This window comes from Astatotilapia calliptera, chromosome 19, assembly GCF_964374335.1.
Source record: "Astatotilapia calliptera chromosome 19, fAstCal68.1, whole genome shotgun sequence".
In the NCBI taxonomy this organism is placed as follows: Eukaryota; Metazoa; Chordata; class Actinopteri; order Cichliformes; family Cichlidae; genus Astatotilapia; species Astatotilapia calliptera.
The window spans coordinates 8,474,979-8,491,301 of NC_137440.1; the positions used below are offsets into that span (position 1 = coordinate 8,474,979).

General features: G+C 40.4%; 1 protein-coding gene across 1 annotated transcript; it reads left to right on the plus strand.

Moving 5' to 3' along the window:
- Positions 1 to 6,704: 6,704 nt before the first annotated feature.
- Positions 6,705 to 13,804, plus strand: mavs (mitochondrial antiviral signaling protein). Its single transcript, XM_026152906.2, has 5 exons — positions 6,705 to 6,823; positions 9,400 to 9,522; positions 10,050 to 10,230; positions 11,312 to 12,045; positions 13,031 to 13,804. The coding sequence occupies exons 2-5, from the start codon at positions 9,400 to 9,402 to the stop codon at positions 13,649 to 13,651; spliced, it is 1,659 nt and encodes a 552-aa protein (XP_026008691.1). The 5' UTR covers positions 6,705 to 6,823; the 3' UTR covers positions 13,652 to 13,804.
- Positions 13,805 to 16,323: the final 2,519 nt, after the last annotated feature.

Sequence of the window (16,323 nt, forward strand, 5' to 3'; positions counted from 1 at the left end):
GATTTTACTAATTAACTACTGCTTAAACCTATGTAAACTACTTAATCTAATGCACTCAAAGTAATCATTATTGTAAAATATGGGACCTTTTCATAGAGTAAATGTTGTTCATGCTTGAGTGTTACAAATGAGATGTAAGTCTGGGCTCTGGCAGGGCGCTCACAGAGTGCTCCCCAAACCACTCTTTTGTTATCTTGACTGTGTGCTTGGGGTTGTTGTCCCGTTGAAGTCCTGGAGCACGTTATCATATAGGATGTCTCTGTACATTGCTGCATTACTTTTCCCCCCAGTATAATGCTGCCCTCACCATGCTTCACTGTAGTGATGCCAGGTTATGAGCACTGGCTGGTTTACTCCAGATGTGACACTTGGCATTCAAGCAAAAAAACGTAAATCTTTGTTTCATCACCCCAGAGAATTTTGTTTCCCGTAGTCTCAGAGGCTTTCAGGTGTCCTTTGCCCACCCGCTTCAGATGTTATCAATCCATACAAAGGGCATTATTAGCAGAAATTCAAAGCGGGTTCCTTTGTCAAACATGTGGCTGGCTGTCGTATGCCTTTTATTGAGGACTGGCCACTATACCAAACAAGCCCGATTGGTGGATTGATTGAAGCCTGATTCTACCCTGATTCCTCAGGTTGCCCAGGCTGCCACGTAAGAGTCCAGGTGGTTGTAAATGTCTTCCATTTGCAGATCATGGAGGCCAACGAGGTCGTTATTGGGATCCTCAGTGCAGCAGAAGTTTTCCCCCAGATCTGTTTCTCAGTGCATTCCTGTCTCTGAGGTTTAAAGAGCATTCCTTGGACCTCATGGCTGGGTTTGTGCTCTAACACGCACTGTCAACTATGGTGCCTTATATAGACATGTGAGTGCTTTTGCAAATCATGTCCAATCACTCTAGTCAGTTTAATTTTAATACATTTTTGAGAATTTCAAGTAAACATTTTGCACTTTGTTATTATGGGGTACTGTGTATAGAATGTTTAGGTGAAAAATGAATTTAATACAAAAAGGCTGTGACATGACAAAATATGGAACAAGTACAATGCTGTGAATAGTTACAGGATGCACTGTTCATTACAGTTTTCCTACATGATAAAGAATTGAAATTGTAAGTAATAAATGTGTATGATTACAGAAAAACATGTGATTTCTTACTGGCCAGAAACTTCTTTTCTAATTCACAGAAAGTTTCTTGCTTGCTTTCCTTCTTTTCTTTTTCCTTTTTTTTTTTTTTTGACCTATGTTTTTTTTTATCATTTAACCAATTATTTATTACTAAATTCATATGAATATGATTGGACAGGTCTTTTTTAGTAGGAAAAGCTGCAAAACCTATGAAAATACAGTTGAAAGTCCAAAGTCCCCTTATCATATTTTGAACCAGTTGGGCTGGATTGGAGTATTTGCCGAACCAGTTCCGGCCCCCGGGCCTTAGGTTTGACACCCTTGATCTATCTATCGATCTGAAAAAGAGAAGGAGAGAGAGCCTTATCAGCCTTATCAGTGGCTTTACAGAACTCTTTTAAAACGAGGCTAGTGTTGCATCACATCTGGCAGGCAGTTCCAACATCTCTGAGGGTAATAGCAGATTTTCATTTAATCCTAGAATAAAAACACTGCCCAGGACATTTATATTTTAGTAAACAAGCAGCAGGGTGGTAAAGTTCACTGTAATGCTCCCCAGACCCTAAGAAATGAAAAAACAACAACAATTTTTTTCATTACAGCTACGATTTATGGCTCATTATTTGGGCCAACAGGAGTAATTTAGAAAACAGTTTGTAAAGGGACAAAAAAGAAGAACATGAAAATTAGAGTTTATTTGACAGTTTTTACATTTACTTTTATATTCCTTCATGCTTGTTTGATTAAACATTTCAGTTGTGATTGCAGCGCTCCCTACAGTCAGCAGAACTCAGCCTAACGATCCAGGTAATGACGATTTTAGTCCGCTGACTCATAGCCAATCATTTCATGCAGGGCCACAGTTTGGCCTTTACAACATTACATTTATCTAATGCTTACAAATCTGCTGATCGCATTATGCTCCTTTTTTTTCCTATTGTTGATTTGGCTAGGATTTAATGTCCATGTGGCTTTATTAAGGGGGATCAGTTTTTCACCGGGGCATTTTCTGCCCCAACTAACTGCATAACCATTTTTGTTTATGTAACAATTTGCCTTTATGTCTCTCTTTTATAGCAGAGATCCAACTTATGACCCTGGTGATGTAAGTGCATGTCTGAGCTTTTCAGGATGCAGATCAGAAGCACATACGGTTAAGGCATTCATAATCTCTAACCACTTAGTGGATAATCAGGTTGGAGTTCTCAGCAAAAAGCCACGTCTGCCTCCTTCCTGTTTCCTTGTCCCCTCTGAAGGATGCAGCTGTATTTGAACAAAAAAGAAACCGTAGTCATTAACCTGGTTCACAGATTTCTTGGCTCTTTTCCATGTGGGGCTAATCCTGCAGTTGTCTAATTATGGCTCCACAGAGCCACAAGGGTTCACCCCAGGTTCATCATCTCCAAGGCTTAGGAAGTCAGGAATGGTCCTTAAAGGTTAATTCTGTGAAACCTTTAACGTTATGACTTGAATTTTTGTCTTCTTGGGCTTTTTTGTGGGGGGGTATATTGCCCCCATTTTTTTAAATTTTTTTTTACATGGAATCATATATTTCATGTAAAATGGACAGAGCCACTGTGATTTCACCCTCTGGTCTCTGATGACACATTTTGAACCTTCATTGTTGACATGCTGGAGCAGTAAGTTGTCATTTGCAGCTTCATTCGCTTTAGCTTCATTTTTCAGTCTCAATGACTGAAGTCTGACATAGCCATTCTTTTCAACATGCCTGTCATGCAAGATGCTGTACTTTGTGTTTGTTTTTTTTTAACAGCCAAGGGGCTGTGACAAGAGTACAGTCCTTCTCTTTTATTTAGATGTACATGCTGCCCCCCTATTCAACTGTGATGGGCTGGTGATGTTGCCTTGGGCTCATACTGTGGCTTTATTTGCCTTTCTGTGTCCTCCTCCTGCTACGGAGGGTTTGTCCAATAAAACAGTAAATTTCTTACAGTAAATACCAGATTTTTCACAATTATAATCCTACATGTTACCAAACAGTTAGGCTTTTAAGGAGGTGATTTTCACTACTTTAGATTATTTGTGAGTCATTAACAGAGGATTAAAAGGATTACAAAGGAATGAAACATCCAATTTGCTTTCATAGATATTTTTCATGCTAAACCATGCTCTCTAGGCCCAAAGTGAGGAAGAGTATTGTCTAATTATAATAATAACCTGTCTCAATTTCATACAACACATCTGGATTTCTTCATGCTCCAGCTGATTGAACACAACTGTGTTTCAGCCTCTCTTTGTCTCTCCTGGGATTGCCTGGCTGTGACCTGTTTTTTCATTCACAGTCCAGTAGTTCAAAACGAACACTTTAAATAGCGATGAACAGACAAAGAGCGCCACCACATTTGCAGAAACATCTAAAAGGAATGTACTGAAAGACATCACAGGCTGGCTCCACCCACTGATGCTACACAAATCATACAGTGATTAGTACAAAGTAAGAATCTCATCTTCTGGAGTCAAATGTGAGGCCATGCAACAGGACAGTGATCCCACGAACATCTGCAAATGTTTCTGCAAAAGAAAAATAATAATTGCTTTCTCAGCTGGACTTTCCAAAACTGTAATTTTATATTTTCTGCTTGGAATGAATGATCTGTACATTTGACTTGGATTTGACTTATTGAATATTTCCACCCATAACCCTGGGTTATATATAGTGTAAATGAGGAGGAAGAAACAACAGAAGGAAATCCATTTTCTAATGATAATGTGAAATGTGTCATTGCAGCTTCAAGGTTCTTTATACACACATTTCTCATTCTTCTGATTGTAACAAGCAGATATTTTCAGTCTTTTTCTTGTCTCGTGTTCACAGTTTATTTCGACTGCCCCCGAGTGGATACAAAAACAACAACAAAAAACTGTTATTCCAGGTTTTAAAATAAATGTGTGACCTCCGACCCCATGCTGAGAGAAATTACATTTGTGACTCCAGACTTGACAAAGTTCCCCTGAGAGTAGTGGAAGACAATAGAATAGTGTTTCACTGGCAGAGTAATGATTCCCCCTGTGGAGAGAAAACTAATCGTAATGTGTGAAATTAGAAAGCTGGAGTTCCTGTAGTTGCAGTTTAATAAGGAAAACTGAAAAAAAGTTAATATATATTTGCAGGAAATGAATGTGCCAAGACAACGAAACGTTTTTTTTCCTCACGTACTTTGAGAGATATCAACTCAAAGCTGCGAGCGCAGTTACAATGAAGCATCATCTGTGGAATGTACTTTCACTTACTGCAGTTTTAAAACATTTATACTATAAAACCTTTGTTGTAGTGCAGTAAGTGTCTTATAAACTAGTTAATGTTACAAATGTTCAAATTCCTCCGGTAATTTGTATCACTTTTAATGTTTTTAACACAGAGAAACATGTTCATGACACGATACTGTCACGCTAAGGGCGACCTTATCTTTAAACACATCCCTCGGGACCTTAAATAAGCAGTAAGCCTCTGAGAGTGAGCAACTAGCTCCACCTTCTGGTTTAAAATAAGCATATGCCAAGATTTAAGTTTGACTTGCTTTGATTTTGCTTCTTCTGTGCTAAAACTGTTTTATTTTTTATGACTCTAACAAACCTGTTTGCTGCTTTCACTTTCTTATTATCCTTTGACAAACTTAAGTTTGGTGTGAAAATAGTGTGAGAACTACAGTTTATTTAGCTGAGATATAACTATAAAAGTGCAGGTATAGGTGCAACAATGGACTTCAAACTCACTCAAGAAAATGGATTATTGCAACTGCAGCTCTTTCAGCAGTTCATTGCCCTGCATGTAGCAAAACAAGTGAAAGCTTTCTCTCCGCTTTAGCTTTAGCCTCTAGAAAAATAGGACAAAAGCAGAGTTTGTGCAATTCTAACGAGCTTGAGTGTTTAGAAATGTTTCTCCGGGCTTCTTAAAGGGCATTCAAAGCTCTTCATTGGATTTTGGCTGCTTTTGTTCTGTTCTCTATCAAGAGGATCCCACACTGCTTCAGTAATGCTGAGGTTCATGCTCTTGTGTTTTTATTGTATCGTATGCTTTTATTAAATTGTTGCCAGTTGGATGTTTTCAAGATAGTATTGTATGTGGATCCAAATCCAGTGGTAATTAAATGCCATTAATTTTGGCAAGATCCCCAACACCACTGACTAAAATACCGCCCCAAACTATAACAGAGTCGCCAGCATGTTTTACATGGTACAACGCTGACTGTTGTACCACTCTCCAACCTCCTGCATACACACTGACAATGATTTGAATTTTAAAAAATCCAATATTGATTCATTCCATAAATCTGTTGCCACTGAATTTCAGTCCAGTTCTTGTGTAATTTGTAATAACTTTGCCTCTCCCTGTTTTCTTACCTTAAAATGGCTTTTTGAAGGCCACCCTTCCACTGAGACCATTTCTGATATGTACAGTGGCTTGCAAAAGTATTCGGCCCCCTTGAGCTTTTCCACATTTTGTCACATTACAGCCACAAACATGAATCAATGTTATTGGAATTCCACGTGAAAGACCAACACAAAGTGGTGCACACGTGAGAAGTGGAACGAAAATCATACATGATCCCAAACTTTTTTTTTACAAATAAATAACTGCAAAGTGGGGTGTGCGTAATTATTCAGCCCCCTTAGTCAATACTTTGTAGAACCACCTTTTGCTGCAGTTACAGCTGCCAGTCTTTTAGTGTATGTCTCTACCAGCTTTGCACATCTACAGACTGAAATCTTTGCCCATTCTTCTTTGCAAAACAGCTCCAGCTCAGTCAGATTAGATGGACAGCGTTTGTGAACAGCAGTTTTCAGATCTTTCCACAGATTCTCGATTGGATTTAGATCTGGACTTTGACTGGGCCAGTCTAACACATGGATATGTTTTGTTTTAAACCATTCCATTGTTGCCCTGGCTTTATGTTTAGGGTCGTTGTCCTGCTGGAAGGTGAACCTCCGCCCCAGTCTCAAGTCTTTTGCAGACTCCAAGAGGTTTTCTTCCAAGACTGCCCTGTATTTGGCTCCATCCATCTTCCCATCAACTCTGACCAGCTTCCCTGTCCCTGCTGAAGAGAAGCACCCCGAGAGCATGATGCTGCCACCACCATATTTGACAGTGGGGATGGTGTGTTCAGAGTCATGTGCAGTGTTAGTTTTCTGCCACACATAGCATTTGCATTATGGCCAAAAAGTTCCATTTTGGTCTCGTCTGACCAGAGCAGCTTCTTCCACATGGCTTATGGCATACTGCAAACGGGGCTTCTTATGGTTTTCTGTTAACAATGGCTTTCTCCTTGCCACACACTGGACCCTATTCAGCAGCAGCTTTAAAATGCTATTGAAAACAGCAGCGTGTGTGTGTGAGTGAGTGCACAGATTAGGATCAAGGATTAGGGACAGATGTAAACCAGAAATCGAGATCCAATGTAATACGGCTGCCGTCCATCACAGCAGAAGAAAGGTCAGGGTTAGGGTCAAGTATAAGCAAGCCACGCCTTCATTACATCTTCATTGCAGTTTCTATTGGCCCAATATTTGATTGATGGCGCTGTTTTCCAATAGGAGAGCAGGAGGGAGCCCTCGTGGGGGGAAACCGCTGAGCAGATGTGTGTGTGAGAAGACGAAGAGGACGCAGGTTTTTACTGAGTGCAGGAATCGCTGTAGAAAGGGAGTGACGAGCTGCAGGGACACGAAAAAGTAAAGGTGAGCACTACATTATGTAACATTACGATTTATGAAGCTAAATTAATCGTGCTGCTCAACACGATGTTTTAGCTCTAATGTTAGCAATTCATTTTAGCTGGAGAGTGTCGTGTCTATCTAATTTCTTGTTGGCAGCAGTTGACTGTTATTTCCATTTAGTTAGCACATACTCGGTTATTTCAGACAGGTTTCGATCATTTACAGGCAGGTGTCAGTCCTTTCTGTGTGATGTGGCTGTGTAGCCTTTTTAAATTTATTTGCAAACTTCGTGTCGCGAATTGTTTGACCCCCAAAGTAGATTTGAAAGTTTAACGTGATATTGCAGTAGCTGACACGCGGTCGTACGTGTAGTTTGTGTGCACCCTATTTCCTCCTTCCTGACCTTCTTTGGGTGTTTTCCTCCAAAACGGGTTGGAGCAGTTATTACCCAACAAACGTCTCAATGTCTTTCTTTCTTTCTTGTGACCTCTTTTTGTCTTGAGAGTTTTTATTGGACTAAAATAGCTGCGGTGGTAATATCTTACTGGACCAGAACTGTCTATGAAACTTGATCCTGAGACTTGGATATTGGCAAGAAATGACCTGCCACATTAGAGGTCATTCATTGGGCTCAGCTGTTCAGAATCTGTCCTTGTGTCAAGGTGCATTTTTGTGTCCTTCCTTGTCTTGTTAATCTACAATCTTTCCTCGCTTTATACTTAGACGCCAGCTTGGAAATAATGCACACTCTCAAAACTTCTTCCTGTTTAATCTTAAGGTTCAACACTTTGTCTACCTGTCAGGTAAACTATGTCCTCTGTGGGCTATTAAGACAGCCAGGAAGACTTTGCTCTTTGTTTGCTCCCCCTGACATCACTTCCGTTTTGAGCCACAGGCAGACTGCTTTTGCTGATGTCCCACATTTATTCAGAACTTTAGAGTCCCATATCTTTTTTTTTTTTTTTTTTTTTTTAAAGCTAGCAGTGACCAGTGTTGGTCAAGTTACTTGAAAAAAGTAATCAGTAACTAATTACCGATTACTTCCACAAAAAGTAATCCCGTTACTTTACTGATTACTTATTTTCAAAAGTAATTAATTACTTAGTTACTTTTTAAAAACACGATTTACAACCTGAAGAGGTGATAAAGCGATAGATCTTTCAGCCCAATTCTACTTTTTCTACATAATCCATCATACAAAATGTAATCAAATGGAAAAGTCTCTTTTTAAAACTTGTTTTGTTAGTTTTAATCTTTTAACTTTATGCATCAAGCAAAAATTTAATTATATGCAACATTCTCTGACTTGAATAAATTAGTTTAACATGTAAACCTATTTTCTGCACATTCCAGCACATAAAATAAAATATTTCTTGTGTTTACACTCAGTCTTTCAAATAGATGCAAGTAAAACAGCAGAAAATAAATGACATCAAAGACTCAGCGGTCCTGTTGCTCTATTTTCACCTGCAAAGCAGGACTGCGGTAGGCGGAGGTTTACCCTGGTGCAGGTGTGCCGCGGTCAGTTGAAGAATCCGCGAGTTTCCCATTACGTCGTTGCGCACTTGGTGCCTGCTTGGAAGTTTAGGGTTTTTTCGCTGTAAAAAGAAGTTTTCTTCCCACGCACGATGGACACTAATGTTTTTGTCACTTTTTATGGAATCAAACTCAAAGTAAGGTCAGTACTTCCACGCTTTAAACGCTGCACGCTCATACTCTCTCCCACAATCGATATGTGATCCACTGTTGATCTGCACACAGCTGCTGTCACTAACAGCGCACTTGCTTACGTCACTGTCATGAGACATTCTCGCAAAAAATCACAGTTTTAGTAACGCAGTAACGGGAAAGTAACGGTAATCTAATTACAGTTTTTGCAATAGTAATCCCTTACTTTACTCGTTACTCGAAAAAAGTAATCAGATTACAGTAACGCGTTACTGCCCATCTCTGGCAGTGACACTGATATTCTGTGAAAATGACTCCCCCCTCATAGCAGATGCTAATCTAGCTGTTTAGGTAAAAACAAATGAAAGGGCTTAAAGTGTATTCAACACAAATAAGTGATCCCAAGCCTTCATTTGACCCTAAAAATATGCAACCGTGTTTTAGAACAGGGGCTTAATACTGCACATTGGAAAGTCAGGTATTAAATCCTGCAGATGATTAATCAGTGATTAGTGGAGCCTGCTTTCTTTCTTCTTACTCCAGGCGGCTGCAACCTTGATACTACGAGTGTATTATTCCCTTTGGGAGGTGATTTTTGGCTTTGTCAAGACTAAAAGGAAAAAAGAGGTTTCTAAATGAAAGAAAAGCAATTTCCCTCCTTTGCTGCCCTTTGCTTGCATTTTCTCTTTCACTTTCACTTTCATTGGAAAAGAATCCCCTCACTGTGCTTTTCAATCCGGTTTCATGGTTTCACTTTTAGGGTACTTTCACACATCATTTGTAGTGAGGCTAAAAAAATAAAATATAAAATGGTGTTATCTGACATTTTGAAATGTAGTAAAGTGTTTATCTGGGTGTGCAGCTGTAGAATCTGAGAGTTGATAACAAAAGTAAACATTTGTAATATTTTTGCCCTTTGACTTTTCCAGATGTCGTTCGCCAGTGACAAACTGTACGATGGATACATACGGCGGAATATGGCAATCATCGTTTCCAATGTGAAACCGAGAGAAATAATGATGCATCTGCCTTGCCTGACTGCTTACGACAGGGTATGTTTCAGAAAGCTCTCAGACTAAGAATTTTGTTGTTCTGTTTAGATGCACCCCAAGTATACTCAGTCTGATACCTTCTTTTCTGTATATTACCATGTTGTATAGCTACATGTGAACTGTGTTTAAATACAGTAGCCTGCATTTCTTTATTTAAATCAGAAAGTGTTCATTTAAACCAACCTATTATTTGCTGTCTTTAATGACTATTTAATGCTCCTATGGAAACACATCGAGCAGTACAAGCCTTGTTAGTTAGGCAACCCCAAAAAAGGCCTCAAACTATTTTGCTATTCCTTGCACGACTCTCACTGTAAAAATTACATTTGTTGTTTTGGTAAACACACTAGTGTCACTGATTAAATTAGCTTTGTGGTTGATTGGTTGGTTGTTTATTGATAACCGAACAGTAAAGGGCATTAGCACTGGTAAAGGCATATTTTAAAGACTAAACTACTGATGATTTGTCTGTTATCTATTAAACTGAGTTTGTTTTCTCACTTGATCTATTTTTTAACAAATCTTAGGACGTCATTGAGGCAAAAACTGAGACAAGTGGGAATTATCAAGGCATGATGCTTCTTTTGGACTGCCTGAAAAGAAGAGAAAACTGGCCCGAGCAGTTCATTGAGGCGCTTGAGGCATGTGAGAAGAGAACCATTGCAGCGGACATCAGAGCAGAATACAACGCTCTAACAGATGTTAACAGTAAGTTGCCAAATAATTTACCCAGCACCGTACATGATAGTGTTGAAGTTTATGCAAGCAGTAACGGATAGTCTTGGTACACACTTTTGACATGACAAAGCACACTTGTCAGTATTTATATAACAAAAACTAAGCTATAGAGCAGAGGTAATGTGTGAATTACTAAGTAGCAAGTGTGAAAACCTCTACAAAAGCAGTTGATAAAGGCCATTTTTAAATCTGAAGCATTCAGGTATGTAACCAGTTCCCCAGAGGAAAGACATCAGCAATGATCCTGTTCCTGTCCAACAGTATGGGAACGGTTCAAAGTCATTTCTGAAGTTCTTCAGTCTTCAGTGAAAACACCTATTGACAAGTAGAAAACTGAAAAGTTGAATGCCTGCAAACCGCAGTAAACTGAAGTGACGCTGTGAAGAAGGGTGGAAGAACAATGTGAGAGACTGATAGTCATACAGAAAGTAATAGAAGTTATTTCTGCAAAATGTTTTCACAAGCAATTTCTCCATTGTTGGCACCATTTTTATCAAATAAGTAATGACATGCTGTAATACATCCTGTGTTTTTGCTAATCTAGACCAGATTATTATTATTATTTTTTTATGTCCTGGTTTGTTGGATTACTCAGCGTGCTGGAAATGACAGTTTGAACTCAACCTTCTCCGAAACATAAACAGCTTGTGCAGATAATGCAAATATGTTTCAACCCAAACATGTTTACAGTCGCTCAGAAAAGTGATTATATATACATTATTATACAACAAACATTACTCTGTTTGTTTAGATCCAAGACTAAAGTATATTGGATTCATCATTTGTAAACACTGCTTGGAAAACTGTTACAATTTAAATGGATTCCTTTTTGAAGAACACTATGCAGAGCGTGTTGCATATAGAATAAATATATACATTTTCATTTTTAAAATGAAAATGTGTATATATATGTGTATATGCAGCATCGCAGAGTTCATGACAAATTAATTTCTGTATAGTTTCACATTTAGGTAGTCCTTCAGGATTTCAGAGATTTACTGATAGGATGTCATGAGAGATTTAAATAGCAGAACTGTTTCCTTTGCCCTAGATTCCAACCCCAGCTCCTCTCCAACGTCTGTTGTCACGGCACACGTCCACCCGGCACCATCTGCCGGTCATCTGCCCATTCCAGAGAGTGGTGATAACAGTCGGGATGCTCTAGCTCTGCCAGCTGTAGCTCCTGCAGCTCCTTCAGCTCCTCCAGCTCCCCCAGAGCCAGCTATCCAGGCCCCACCCTCTCCGAAAATTCCAACACTGCCACAAACCCCCCAGAGTGCTGCAGACCCAGGTCCCAAAGTTGTTTCCCCACCTGAGCCTGTCCCTGAGCCTCCAAAGTCAACACAGATTGAAGTGGCACATCCTCCATCAACACCTCCTGCTTCCCCCAAGACCACACACATTCGGGTGACATCCGAAGAGAGAGGAATTAATTTTCGCAAGGAGCCAGAGGAAAACTCTGAATCAGATATCCAAAATATTGCTGCTGGAGCTCAGGTGGGCTCTGGAGATGGTGCCATTACTGTCAACAGGGAAACCACTCCTCCACCACCACATCCAACTGAACACCATGAAGCCGATCCTCTCAGAAGCAGGATTACCAAAAAGAACAAGGAGCCAGAGAGTCCACCTGAAGCCCAGATCAACTCTGATGTGACTGATGGACCCTCTTTCTACACAAGGACCCCAGAGAAGCCTCCGGTCCAGGACAGCACTCCTCCATTGAACAAAAATCCTGATGCTGTCTCACAGCCTGAAGAGATTTCTGGGCCTCCTTCTACACAGGTGAATACTAAAATATGATTCATTTTAAGACTTGAATAATGACACCTCCTGCAACAGTGCTGTCTGATATTCACTTAGCTTGGTGCTTAAACCACCTTAGGCAGCATTTCGTTCAAAATGAGAAGCTTTACCTCTGTGGTTTCTTTGGGTGGTATACTCGGCATTTTTTTTCTCTCTTTTCTAGAGAAATTTCATTTCTATAAATATAAAGTTACATTAAATTAATTATACTAAGAACAGTAATCTGTGGACAGAGAACATGCAAAGGGTTGCTACAATTGTTTCCAAATACATACAAAAATAACCTTTGCTAATAGTATTGTAGTACGATTGTAGCCTTTTCTTCTTTTTGTAAGTAACTTTTTTTAATGATCCAACTACTGTATATTGTGTATATCCTTGAACCCTAAAAAGTCTGTTGAAAAATGTGTAATTTTTTAAAGGGCCTTGCTAGTTCGACCTTTGTTGGGACATTACTGTATTTTCTGGCGAGTAAAAGTCTCCAGCTGGCAGTCACTGGAAGGGCATAACACCACTGGACGTGTGCCATTAAGCCACATGCTCACATTACTGCAGGGTATACAAAAAAACTGGAAGGCACACACACAAAAACAATTTCTAGCAGTCTTATAGGCCTAATCTTTCACAAGGCATCTTTTCATAAAACCCATCCTGCACATTTATTTGTAAACTTTTGGTAATGATGAGTTCATTCAAAATGTCAGAGAGGAAAATATTCTAGAATACAATTAAACGTGTACAAGTGAGAAAATCCGGTATAAAAGTTCTCCTGTATGACATGTAATATATTTAATGGAAACTTAAGTTAGCATTTTTGACAGTAGTATGTATTAGTGTTATTACCAGACCTCCATATAGGTGCTTTTAACGAACCTATAAGCTTTTACACATACCTGAAAGTTAGGACATTGAAAAATTGCAGTTTGGCAATAAAATTGACCTCTGTTATGAATTTCCCCCCCAGATTGTTGAAACTGCAGCTGAAGCCTCCCCCAGGCCTGGTACTCCAGTGATGGAGGCCTCTCTTAATGATGATGTTTGTCTGAGCAAGCCAGGGCAACTCGTCAGCATCCAACCGCAAAATCAACCCAGTCCTACCATCCTCGCGTCCAGCTCAGAGCCGCAGCCCTACTCGGGCAACACTGAGCGTCTGGAAATAAGTGAAGCTCCACCGGATGACGTGTCCTCTTTCGACTCCACAGTTACTACAGTCACGCCACTGCCATGCCAGGAGACCGGCTTCGCTAATCTCAACCATAACGAACCTGAGGAGAACCAGTTTGAGTCGCCGTGTCAAAGCTTTGAAACACAGGAGCTGGTGATACATGCGTCCGGTGAGCCATCTATCCCTAACCTAGACGTCAATAGTGAAACGGCCAAAGAAATCTCCTCGGCACCACCGTCATTCCCACATGCTGCTGCTGATTCTGGGAGTTTAAACACCACCTTCAAAGCAGGAGAAGAGCTAGCAGATACTTCAGCTCCGTGGACCTGTCTCAGCCAATCACCTAACGCAAAGTACATTCTGGCCGCTGCAGGAGTGGGTGCCTGTGCAATGCTGATGGTGTGGAGGTTTAACAAATAAGGGGATATAATACCTGGAATGAAAGAGAAGATTAGACTTTAAGGCTTTTGAAAAGGATTTTAGGTGCCTTAATGAAATCACTGCCATGGGTTGGCATGAGGCAGCAGTTTAATAATTACCTACAGTAATTACAGCTGGCTCTGCAGACCTTTGATCACGTCACTAATGACCATTCTGCTCTTAAGTTTGACATTTTATGTCTTTATTATTGAGTGAGGTTGACTATAGGGAACAAAAACTAAGTCTACCCTTACTATTCTAGTCGGGTCACTTCATAGAACTGGGTTACAATCTCAGGTTATTTATGCACTTGTGCGATGCAAATGTGTGTTTTTTTTTAAAGGCGTGTATTAATCATTGTTTGCATGTTCTCTGACAAGCTAGATAAGACTGTTGGCTGTCATCCAGCATGAGTTAATGAATCAAGGACCTGAGTTTGGCTTGCTGGGGACTGTGGAGGCAGGAGTACCAGTAGTTCACCACAGTGTAAATTCTTTGTTTTCCCCTATTCATAGTGGGGAAATATGGCTTTAAATGTATTTATTTGTAAATATTTATATATATATGTGCTATATAGATACCATCCATCTTCATCCGCTTTATCCGAGGCTGGGTCGCGGGGGCAGCAGCCTAAGCAGAGAGGCCCAGACCTCCCTCTCCCCAGCCACCTCCTCCAGTTTATCCGGGGGAACACCAAGGCGTTCCCAGGCCAGCCGAGAGATATAATCTCTCCAGTGTGTCCTGGGTCTGCCCCGGGGCCTCCTCCCGGTGGGACATGCCTGGAACACCTCACCCAGGGGGCATCCTTGTCAGATGCCCGAACCACCTCAGCTGGCTCCTTTCGATGTGGAGGAGCAGCGGCTCTACTCTGAGCCCCTCCTGGATGGCCGAACTTCTCACCCTATCTCTAAGGGAGAGGCCAGCCACCCTTCGGAGGAAGCTCATTTCTGCCGCTTGTATCCGCGATCTCGTTCTTTCGGTCACTACCCACAGCTCGTGGCCATAGGTGAGGGTAGGGACGTAGATTGACCGGTAAATTGAGAGCTTCGCTTTTACACTCAGCTCCCTCTTCACCACGACAGACCGGTGCAGCGCCCGCATCACTGCAGCCGCAGCACCAATCCGTCTGTCGATCTCCGGTTCCCTTCTCCCATCACTCGCGAACAAGACCCCGAGATACTTGAACTCCTCCACTTGGGGCAGGAACTCGTCCCCGACCCGGAGTGGGCACTCCACCCTTTTCCGGCTGAGAACCATGGCCTCAGATTTGGAGGTGCTGATCCTCATTCCCGCTGCTTCACGCTCTGCTGCGAACCGTTCCAGTGCGAGCTGTAGGCCCTCACCCGATGAAGCCAACAGAACCACATCATCTGCGAAGAGCAGAGATGAGATTCTGAGGCCACCAAAGTGAAAGCCCTCCGCCACTTGGCTGCGCCTAGAAATCCTGTCCATAAAAATGATGAACAAAATCGGTGACAAAGGGCAGCCCTGGCGGAGCCCATCACCCACCGGGAACGAGTCAGACTTACTGCTGGCATTGCGAACCAAGCTCCTGCAATGGTTGTACAGGGATCGAATGGCCCGTAGCAATGGGCCAGACACCCCATACTCCCGCAGCACCTCCCACAGGACACCCCGAGGGACACGGTCGAATGCCTTCTCCAAGTCCTATATAGATACCTAATTACTTATTTTAAGAAAGATTGATGTGCTGTTAACATAAAAAAAAAAAACACTCAGCAATCAAGCAGTCAGTCAGCTAATCCCTGCATAATTTTTTTTTTTTTTTTTAAACAGCAGGTGTTTTCGTATCATGGCAGTGATAGTTGTATCATAACCTGGGTGTTTGTCTATGGCGTTTGACACGTGTCCTCTTCTGCTTTCATGTATCTAAATGTGTGTTTAAATTTAATCGATGTTATTTTACGGTTAGAAAATGTCAATAACTATATTTTGCAACTGGCACCTACTTTCGCAACAATTGGCACAATTTAAGCCTAAGGTTGTCTTATATGGTGCAAATGTTTGATTCAACATTTAAGTCGTCAATAGATGATTTTTCTCCTTTAAATAAAAACCTGTTTAGGTTTGTTCTGTAAGTTGAGAGGTTTTATTGTACATAGTTATGTCAATAATGAAATTTTAAGGAAAATCTTTTGCACTTTTTAAGAGCCTTTTTGAGCTGCTGAGGTGATGACATAATTACAGTTCATGTGGTTATGTAATCTGTAAAAATGTAAAAGTTCCTAAAATTTATATGCACTGATTTGGCTTTGCACTTCATCATTCACATCAATAAACTTGAATTTCTGAAAAGATGTATGTTTTTGTTTTGTTTTATTTTTTGTTTTTTAAACTGTAACCACTGAATTCCTTTAGGAAATAGTTGCATATAATCAGGCATAATAGGCCATGAAATAAAATTCAGATTGTCTCATTATATTTACTGTATTTCATGAAATTGTGTTACTAGTAATGCCTCTAAAACTATGCTTCTGTCTATCTGTCAATGTGTCTGTAATATAAGATAGTTATGTAATTTGTAATTTTTTCCCTTTCGTTTTGACTTTGTTTTTATTTCATCTTAGTTTCAGTTGGTTTGCTTTTTTTCAGTCTGTTGTTTAAATGTTTTAGTTTATTTTTTATTAGTTTCGTCTTAGTTTTATATTTTA

Excerpts from the sequence above, each read along its gene's own strand:
- mavs (XM_026152906.2), top strand. The coding sequence starts at position 9,400 with ATGTCGTTCGCCAGTGACAAACTGTACGATGGATACATACGGCGGAAT. Across the intron at positions 9,523-10,049 it reads GCCTGACTGCTTACGACAGG|GACGTCATTGAGGCAAAAAC; the intron begins GTATGTTTCAGA and ends AACAAATCTTAG. Across the intron at positions 10,231-11,311 it reads CGCTCTAACAGATGTTAACA|ATTCCAACCCCAGCTCCTCT; the intron begins GTAAGTTGCCAA and ends CCTTTGCCCTAG.